The sequence below is a fragment of the Canis lupus genome, chromosome 6 (genome assembly GCF_011100685.1).
Source record: "Canis lupus familiaris isolate Mischka breed German Shepherd chromosome 6, alternate assembly UU_Cfam_GSD_1.0, whole genome shotgun sequence".
Taxonomy (NCBI): domain Eukaryota; kingdom Metazoa; phylum Chordata; class Mammalia; order Carnivora; family Canidae; genus Canis; species Canis lupus.
Genome location: NC_049227.1, coordinates 21,585,338 through 21,595,698, shown reverse-complemented (window position 1 = coordinate 21,595,698; position 10,361 = coordinate 21,585,338). Strand labels below are relative to the sequence as shown.

Sequence of the window (10,361 nt, the reverse complement as noted above, 5' to 3'; positions counted from 1 at the left end):
CCGGGGGTGGGGAGCGAGTCTCGAACCCGCGTCTTGGCTGGGTCTATTGTAACCACCGTCCCCACGCCGCGGCTCTTCCTCCCCATCATTTTCGCACCACCCTCTCGCACGCCGCCGGGGCTTCGGTGTCGGGAGCCACCTCCGAGGCTTGGACATGTTGGCCGTTTACAGTCTTTTTTCACCATCACCGACGCCGGGCTTCCCATGTTGACGGTGAAATATTCCTAGGGACCCGGGATTGTTTTCGGAGCAGAGACATCCGCGCCGGCGGAACTGCTGAGTCAAACGGTCTGCAAAATTCGGTGGCTAAAAACCGCCGTGAGCCTCCCAGTCCACCTCAGGTATGCCTCCTTCACCTGAGGAGGAAGCGGAGGAGCACAGAGGTTAAATAACTGGCCCAAGGTCAACAAATAATTACAAGTGGCGGATTTCAAAAGCCGCGCGGGCTCATTTGGCTGCGGCAGGGGTAGAATTTGCGGTTTTGGCCTTTTTTTTTTTTTTTTGGTGTGTTTCGGTGGGGGAGGGGCCGGGTGGCAGAGAAGGAAACTTGTGTCGCAGCAAAGAAGGAGGAGGAGGAGGAGGAGGAGGAGGAGGGGCGGGACTCCAGGCGGATCGCAGCCGGCCGCGGCGACAGAGGCTGGGCCCGGGGCTCGGCGGGCCCCTCCAGCCGCTGTGCAGGGCGCCTTGGAGGCGGTGACCCCAGTCCAGAGAGGTCCGGCCCGCGCGCCCGGGCGGTTGCCAAGGGCCTGCCCCGGCTGCGGGGCTAGTTGCTAGGGCCTCCATCTTGAGGCCGGTGGCCGCGGCGCCCCCGGAAGGGGTTGCCGAACGGGGCATTCACTTCCGGTCTGGGGCCTGCGGCGGCGGCGGTGGCGGCGGCGGCGGCAGCGGGTCGGTGTAGAAAATGGCGCTGGTGCAGCGGCTCGGGCCTCTCCCCGCGGCGCTGCGGAGGGCTTGAGGCTCGCGAGCCTCACTCGCCGCGCCCCACTTGCTCGTGCACTTTACACACATGAGGTGAGCGGGGCGGGGGCCTCCCTCCGGGCGGGAGGAGCCTGGGGCGCTGCCGCAGGGCCCGCGACCGCGGGTGGCGGCGGCGGCGGCGGCGGCGGCGGGCGTCCCCGAGACCTCGGGCCGCGGCGGGGGAGGGGGGTGCGGGGCGGGGGCGCCCCTGCGGGGGCCCGGCGGGAAGCCCGGAGGGGCCGCGCTGCGCCGCTGGGGCCGGGCCGGGGGCTGCGGCTCGCCCGCGCCGCCTGCCCGCAGTCCGGGCTGCAGCCCCGCAGCTTTGTGAGCACCCCCGGGCTCCCCTCCCCCCCCCCATCCGCCCCGGCGCGAGCCTCTGCCGCAGCAGCTCCGTTTTCACGCGCATCTCCCTCCCTCCCTCCCTCCCTCCCTCTCTCTCTCTCTCTCTCTCCTTTTCTTTTCTCTTGCAGAGAATTGGAAGCTAAAGCTACCAAAGACGTAGAAAGGACTCTTAGCAGGTAAGATGGGCGAGCTTCCGTCTCTGTCGCCCCATTCATCGTGTATTTCCACTCGGGTTCGCCCCGTTCTGGGTCTAGAAGTCCCCCCCACCCCCACCCCGTGTCATTTTTCTTTTCGCACGCAGGGAATAGACATTCGGGAGAAGAGGCCGGAGGGAATATTGGATGGGAGGGATTGCGGGGAGATGCGTTCATTACGCGTGTGTTCTTTTCTTTGGGGGAGGGAAAGAAAACACACACACACACAACAAAACAGCGAAAAGCAATTCTTGTAAACTTAGTTAAAGCGTTCTCACCCTTTTAGAATTTAATTAGGGGACTTGTGCATTAATTACTATCGTAAATGGTTGCAGGCATTGTGTGACTCATGATTGAGGCGGCCCTTATGGCGGGCTGTCAAACTGTTTTGGCTTCCCCGTTATTACTTTGTAACTCAAATTGTTGCCTTTATAAGAAGATACTATGTTCGCATTATTATTATTATTATTAATTTTTTTTTTCCTCTCCCAACACATTGTAGTCAGGCAGATTCTGTTGCACTGGAAACAGTTTTGCCCTTGAACTTTACCGAGCATAAACTGCGTTTTGTTTTCTTTTGAAACTAAATTTGAGTCTATGGTCGGTGTGTGCTCTTTTTATCAACTGGTAAAGCGATTTAAAAAATTCTGTTTCCAATAAGTGGTTATCATTTCTACTGGGCCCAGAGTGCTTTTGCACTGGTAACTTAAATCATCGCCACAAAAGGAGTTTTTTTGGTTTTTAAACGTTGCCTTTATGGAAACGTTTAGCTTTATTGAGCTGTAATTGCTTAAAGCATCAGAGCATTGCACTGTATTTAACTCTTTTTCAGATTCATTTTCTTATAGTCCTTTCTTTATTGGCCGGCTTCTTTTGAATTATATGGAGAGACTCAGAGAAACTTCTAGATGAACCTTATCAGTATACGGCCTTCTTTTTCACTTGGACAGGATAAAACAAAATCTCTTCTATCTCAGGTTTTAATGTAGTTTGTCCTTGACGACTGTGAGTTTTAGGTTTATGATGGAGTTAATAACAGTTCAAATCGTGTGTATTTTTTTCACTATAAAAAATCATCCCAAATTGCTGGTCTTTTGATTTTATAGATATTGATCTGTTAAGGTGATTGTTAAAAAAATCTTTTCGGTGGGTGAAGGTTGGGCATCACTGACTCGCCAAATAAGAGATTTTCTGTTATAATTATGGGGACTGGTTCAAGGAAATTAAGCCTGACATCACTGACTAAACAACTGTTCTTTGGATATCTAATAAGTTTTCTTGTCAGAAGCTTAAAAAAATGTTGAGGTATGAAACCATTAAAGAAAACAGATTGAATTTTCAGCAGTGGAAAGGAACTTGGAGTCCATTTTTCTTCCCATTTTTGCTTTGTCAGGTAACCATATCAGTATAGTTGCTGTGGAGGTTTTCTGGGGCTTAATTAACAATTGCCTTTACCACAGGTATAATTTTCATATGCTGTTATTGTTAGAACTTAGAGTATATTAGCTGTGTATCAGAATTTGGATCCCAGCTCTGCCACTTAAAATATGACCTTGACTCTTGGCAAATCATTTAGCCTCTCTGTGTGTAATCTGTAAAACAAGAGGTTTGGGCCAGTCAGTTGCTAAGGTGTGTGAGGCCCCTTGAGTTGTATAATAAGGGGTCAAGTACCATCCCTGGCCACAGAGAGCATGTACAATCTGGTAGGAAGACTGTCATATGTACATAATTAATACAAGGTAGTTGCTGTAGAGGTTAAGATACCATCGCATTCCATACATGAGGATCTTCAGTTGGTTCTCAGGGATGAAGAGGAAGAACAATTATCAAGGAGGGTTACAAGGTAGTGTATTAGGACTGTGAAGACGGTAGCATAACCTACAGGTTAATAGCATTCTGAGGGGGGAGAGGTGTGATTAGATGGGCAAATGCTTTCCTTTGACTCCGTCTCTAGTTCTGTGCTTCCTTTTTCCCAAATAATGAGTGTATTTCTTGAAGCATTTATGCTCCCTCCAGGAAATCAGGGCATTTTTCTTAGTATTCCTTTAGCAAACACTTCTGGAGCGTCTTCTGTGTTCCAAGTGCAAGACTAGGCCCTAGGGAGGGGAAGAACCCAAGTAGCTAAAAGTACTGAAAGCCTCCTCTCTGCCTGGCACACTCTTTTGAAGACTTGCCATGGACTCTTCTGATCCCTGGATCACTGTTTGAAGTAGGTACTGTTATTACTGGTTAATAGACGAGGACTTTGAGGCACAAGGAGGTTAAGTAACTTTCAGGAGGCCACACCACTGGCAATTGGAGGAGCTGTCAGGCTTTGGATCATACTGAATCGTCTTTTACTAGAGACATCGTTCTTCATTTTGAAAAGTTTGGAAAATATCTTTGAGGAGGCAGAACCAGCAGGTACATGCGATTCTCCTAGATCAGAGTTTCTTAACTTGGGCTCTGTTGACATTTGTGGTCAGCAGCATCTGCCTGTCGCACTCCCCACCCAGTCCTGACAATCAGAAAGGTCTGTGGATATTGCTAAATGTTCTCTGGGAGGCACAATCACCTCCAGTTGAGAACTGTTATCTTAGAGCTTCATATTCCCTGAAGACAACCAAACATAGGGACTTTGAAGGTTAAACATTTAAATGTTAAATTGATTACTATGTCTTTATGCCAGGGAAGTCCACATCCTATTGTGCTGGCCCTCTAGCCTCTGAATGTTAGAGTTGTGTAGCCATTCCCCTTTTCCTCTGCTAAGTGGCAGACCCTCAAAACAGTGTGCCAGGTAGCCAGTGCCAGTGAGACAAAATGGGCACAAGAGAAATTTAGTTTACTACCTGGGGTAAACTGTATTTCTTAATTCATGTCAACCATTGAAGTTGTCACTTTATGTCAATATCATGGGCATACAAGAGGCAACTGTGATGTCTAGATAGGGGTGGTGGTCACAACTGGAACTGAACTTTAAAGGATGAAATCAGTTTTGAAAGGCAGAGAAAAGGGCAGCGTAAGAACACCAGAACTAATGGCACAAAATCCAGGAAGTACTGGGGGTTTTGAAATACAATGGGTAGTTTGGTTAGATTGGCACCGAAGAGCAGGGACGGGCACACAGGTTCTTGAATATTATTAGGTTGAGGACTTCTGGCATAGATCTTTTCAGTAGTGTAGAGCTATTACATGCTCTTGGGTAGGATAGTTATGATATGATAGAATAAGGCAGGCGTTGATGAAGACCTGAATTACAGTGGTAGAAGAAGGGAGCTGAGAGTGGGAGATACAGAGGAAGTGGAGTCTGGGATTTGGCAGCTAACTAGGTTGGGATTAATTGTAGAGAGGTCTAAACAGTGTCTTGATTGACCCAGCCTCTGAACAGAAAAGAGGTCAGAACAGAAATAGGAGTTTGGTGAGAGAAGATGGTAAGTCACATTTTCTAGTTGTAAAAAAATCTAAGACCAACTGACCTAATTTTAAAAAAATATTTTGGAGGCCAAAGCCATAGAATCCTTGAGTATTTAGAGTGGGACCATGACATCAGAGAAGACCAGCCAGTATTCTGATCTTTTCCATTTTACAAATGAGACAGCTATGGTTAAAACAGATCCAGTAACTCAGTCAAGGCTATATTCTCTCAAGTGACAGACCTGGGATTCCAACTACCGGGTCTTGCAACTGTGTGTGGTATTTTATTTTATATTGCACGATAGAAGAATGATAACGTTGGTTTCTCCTTTCTATCTGAAAATGTTTGTGCCCATTCTAGTAACTTATTATAATGTAGGATGTATTATCTAAAGTAAAAATTACACATTTCGTGTTAGGTGATTCCACACCCCCCCTCCCAAACTATTGAACACCATCATTTAAGAAAAATTGTTAAAGATGCTGTTAATGCCATATTCTGTAGCATCTAAACTGGGATTGTTGTTATCTGAAGCACTTTTGCCTGGGGCAGGTGCTACATAAGAGAAGATTAGGGGCAGCAGGAATTAACCAGGGCATTAAGTCTTTGTAGATAAGAGACCCTGCTCTTGCAATTTGTTAAAAAATAATTCTGAAAAAAATTATCTTCCAATTTTGTTGAGCTTTTCTGTTGCCTTCCTGTGATGTGTTTTATGGGCCAGCAAATTCATATTGGTAGGTTTCTTTCTAGCTTAATTTGGTGGCTATGTGGTAAGTCAATTGGTAGAGTAAATGAATCACAAACTAAGTTTAATTTAAAAACGTGCAACAACCCTCTTTGGAAAATTTAAATATGAACATCATTAAAAAGTCTGAGTACCACTCCGTAACCTCTTGTGTTTTTGGCATCTGAAGTAAGTCTGCAAGTATAATAAATTAAGGTCTTTTACATTTCTGTTTTCTGACAACCTCAGAAGCATGGCCCATGATTGGAAAGACTAAAATAGAATGTGCTGTGTGTATTCTGCTCAGAATGACTTAGGACAGGTCTCTCACTCAAAGTCAAGAAAATGTCCTCTCATTTAAAATTTAAAAAAAAAAATCCTTCTGACCTTCAGTAAAGTAGCAAGAATAAGTGAACACCTGTATCTCTCCCTAAGTTTACCAGTTATTAATATTTTGCCATATCATATTATCATGCCAGTTCATTCCTAAGTAAGACAGCACTCATCTCCTAAGAACAAGGGCATTCTATATAACAGTCGCATTATCATGCACGGGTAACTTTAACATTGTCGCGCTGCCTTTTTGTCCATATTCAAATTTTCCCAGTCATCTCAGTAATGTCTTTTTAAATAGATTGGGTTTTTCCTCCTCCATTCCTTAACCCAGGGTCACTTTTAGTTGTCTGTGATTTCTTTCCATCAGGAGCAGCTCCTTACCTTTGTCTTCCCCTTTCATGACATTGACATTTTAGAATAGTCCAGACTCGTTTTTGCAGTCTTCATTATGGCTTTTTCTGCTGGTTTCTGTAGGATTAGATTCAGTGAAACCTTTTTGGCAGGAATAGTGCACAGGTGATATGCTCTCAAGTAGTCATGTCAGGCTCCTTTCCCCACCATTTCTAAGCAAATTAACTGAAAGTAGACCTAGTACTTTTACCTTCATGCTGTTTCTTTCATTTTTAGACATGCCAACAATTAGGTCAAACTGAGATATGCTTTTAAATAGTTGAGGTTATAGTAATTACAGGTCTTCATGTTTAAACTGATCACTTGTAATGACTGCAGATTTTTTGAAGGGTCATTCTGTAGATAGCTCCCTAATTGTTAGACATAAAAGTTCCTTGCTTTCAACTTTCACCACTGATAAACTGATAACCTGAGTAAGAAAATGAAACAAACCTAGGGCCTGGGCTTGTGATCTGCATTCTGAAAAAGGATGCCGCCAGAACAGAGATTCACATCCTGGATTCCACACAGGGATATAGATGGTATGAAGTAGTTTGAAAAACTGAATATGTTCTTAAAAAAAAAAAAAAAAAAAAAAAAAGATGGTCGTTAGCATTTATCAGATTTCAGAGGGTCAGGGCTCCCCAAAGAGTAAAACAATGTTGCAGGGAGGCTATCAGAGGAGCTGGGCAGTGGCGACTAGAAGGGAGATTTTAAGATTCAAAAAGAGAAAGTAATGTTCAACAAAGGTGTAGTTTCTCTCTTAAAAAAAAAAACGCATGAAAATAAATATAGTTTAAATTTCCTATTAAGGTGGTCTTATTTTAAAAAATGATTTGCATACTCTGGGTGTGTGAGTTGGCTATGAAGCAGAAACTAGGGAAGAGCATGTTGAATTTGCAGCAGCATGTTGTGTGCCGAGGACTCAGCTGACTTCCAGTTTCAGATGGAATGTTCACAACAGATTGAAACCTGGCTAAGGAATTTTATACTTTGAACCTTACAAGATATTTTCTGCAAACAGCGATTGATTGGATTTGGTATAATAACCAACAAGATTAAACCAAGTCACTTGGTTTGCTGTTCTTACTAGTGGTTTTGAGTCATTTAGCATTTACTGAGCAGCTTGCTTCAGTAATAATTGAGTATTTTTATGATTTTGACATCTGTGTTTTGTTGACTTTGGTCTTATTCTTTTGAAGTATCCCTCTAAAACACAAGGAAATAGTACTATGTGGTGCTCAAATACGCACTGCTCTTAAATGTGTTTTTAAGCATTACTTCACTGTTTGATAGTTGACCACACAAAGGATGTCAGAGAGGTCGGTTTTACTTAGTATTCTACTTGTGAAGCTCTGGGTGATGTGGGGCATATGTGTGTGAGGCTCTTACCACATAAAGGTAGGAAAGGGCATCAAGTGCGTCCTCTACGCTGCTGCAAGTTAATCAACCTCAAGCCACAGTTCTGAGCTTGTCCCTCACTATTTCTTAGAAACCTTGGCTAGCTCCCCATTGAATCTGGAACTTAAGCCCAACTCTTGTTTGTGCTCAGTTTATCTGTCTCTAGTTTATCCCTATCCTCAATTCTTCTCTGAATGTTTCCCTCAGTTTTCTTTTTTATTCATTCATGAGAGAGACAGAGGGAGAGGCAGGCTCCTCACGGAGAGCCTGATTCTGGACTCGATCCTGGACCCCGGGATCATGCCCTGAGCCAAAGGCAGACGCTCAACCCTTGAGCCACTCAGGCGCCCCAAGACCACATTTTCTTTAGCGACTCCTCAGTTGGTGGGTGTTATTAGGGTTTTCACTTTAAGGTTATTGTGAATAATGACAATGTGAACATTCCCGAATGAGTGTTGCGTGAGTGTTGCTGTGACCATAGTGTTTTCAGTTCTCTTGGGTACATACCTGGAAGCAGAATTGCTGGGGCGTATGGTAATTCTGTGTTTACCTTTGCAAGGAACTGCTGGACTGTTCAAAGTATCTGGGCCATTTTACTTTCCCACCAGTGATGTATGAGGGCTCTGGTTTCTCCACATCGTCACCAACACTTGTTATTCTTTTTTTTTTTTTTTTCATTTTTTTCTTTTTTTTTTATTGTCATCTTGTGAGGTGGTATCTCATTGTGGTTTTGATTTGCATTTCGCTAATAACTAATGCTGTGAGCATCTTTTTGTGTGCTTCTTGGCCATTTGTGTATCTGATTTGGGGAAATATCTACTTAGATTCTGTGCCCATTTTAAAATTTGGTCATTTTTTTATTGAGTTTTGTTTTGTTTTGTTTTTAAGATTTTTAAGTAATCTCAAGGACCACTGGGAGCTCAGTTGGTTAAGTGTCTGTCTGCCTTTGGCTGAAGTCATGATCTCAGGGTCCTGGGATCCAGCCTGGCTGGCTTTGGGCTTCCTGCTCAGCAGGGAGTCGTCTTCTCCCAAGGACCCATTCCTCCTGCTTAGGCTCATGCTCCCTCTCTCACTCTGTCTCTGTGTCTCTCTCAAATGAATAAAAAAAATCTTGAATCGTACTCTACCCAATGTGGGACTTGAACTTAAAAAAAAAAAGAACTCTTTATATGTGGCTTAGTTTGTTGGACTTGAAACTCTTGATCCAGCTTGATTTTGGAGTTTTAAGATTTTATTAATTTACTCATGAGAGACACAGAGAGGCAGAAGGGAGAAGTAGGCTCCCTGCGGGGAGCTTGATGAGGGACTCCATCCCAGGACCCCAGGATCACAACCTGAGCCAAAAGCAGACAGACGCTCAACCACTGAGCCACCCAGGTGCCCCTAAAGGGTTCTTTATATATTCTAGATACATGTTATTTATTAGATACATGACTTACAGATATTTTCTCCCATTCTGTGGATTACCTTTTTTCTTGGTGTTGTCCCTCACTACGTAAAAGTTTAAAATTTTGTTATGTCCAGTTTACCATCTTAACCAATTCTGAGTGTACATTTCAGTGACATTAACTACATTACTTTCATAGTGTTGTGCAGCTGTCCCCACTAGCCATCTCCACAACTCTTCTGATCTTGCAAAATTGAAACTCTGACCTATTAAACAATAATTTCCCATTCTTCAACTTCTGGCAGACACCATTCTGCTTTCTGCTCCATGAATTTGTTCTAGATACCTCAGATGAGTGGAATCATAGAATATTTGACCTTTTGTGACTAGCTTATTTCCCTTAGCATAACATCCTCAAGGTTCGTCCATGTTGTAGCCCATCTGTCAATTGATGATTTTATTTATTTATTAGAGAGAGGGAGAGCGCGCATACTCACGTGTGCCCAACTAAGGGAGGAGGGAAGGAGCAAACGCAGAGAGAGAATCCTAAGCCAACTCCACACCCAGCATGGAGCCTGACATGGGACTTGATCTCAGGACCCTGAGATCATGGCCTGGGATGAAATCAGTAGTTGGATGCTTAACCAGCTGAGCCACCCAGGCGCCCAATTTGTTGATAATTGTATGTTGATCCTCTATCCTGCAACTGTGCTGAACTTAGTATTTCTATTAGCCGGTGTGTGTGTGTGTGTGTGTGTGTGTGTGTGTGTATGTGTATTTCAGGGCTAGCTCTCTAAAGCCTGTATCATCGGTGAATAGAGATGTTTTTATATAAGTTCCTTTCCAGTCCCTGTATTTATGTATTTTTCTTGCCCAGTTTTTCTGAATGGAACCTACAGTACAGTGTTGACTAGAAGTGGCAAGAGTGAACATTTTTGTCTCTATTCTCATCTTGGAGAAAAAGCATTCGGTTTTTTTTTTTTTTAATTTATATTTATTTATGATAGTCACAGAGAGAGAGAGAGAGGCAGAGACACAGGCAGAGGGAGAAGCAGGCTCCATGCGGGGAGCCCGACGTGGGATTCGATCCCGGGTCTCCAGGATCGCGCCCTGGGCCAAAGGCAGGCGCTAAACCGCTGCACCACCCAGGGATCCCAAGCATTCGGTTTTAACTGTTGTGTGTGTTGTGAGCTGTGGGCTTTTTGTAGATGGCCTTTATCAGGTTATGGAAATTTC

The 10,361-nt window shown here is 44.3% G+C and overlaps 1 protein-coding gene across 10 annotated transcripts in view; it reads left to right on the top strand.

Moving 5' to 3' along the window:
* The first annotated feature begins 258 nt into the window (after positions 1-258).
* The window catches only part of TNRC6A (trinucleotide repeat containing adaptor 6A), a 107,853-nt gene continuing 97,750 nt past the window's right edge, over positions 259-10,361 (top strand). For 4 of the 10 annotated variants that reach the window (XM_038540017.1, XM_038540015.1, XM_038540018.1 and 1 more), the window contains exons 1-2: positions 838-1,011; positions 1,428-1,475. In XM_038540017.1, the coding sequence (XP_038395945.1) occupies positions 1,007-1,011; positions 1,428-1,475 (53 nt within the window). In that variant the 5' untranslated portion in view covers positions 838-1,006. Of the gene's footprint in view, positions 342-835; positions 1,012-1,427; positions 1,476-10,361 lie in introns of those variants that run through there. The other 6 variants (XR_005360788.1, XM_038540022.1, XR_005360787.1 and 3 more) reach the window with 4 other exon arrangements.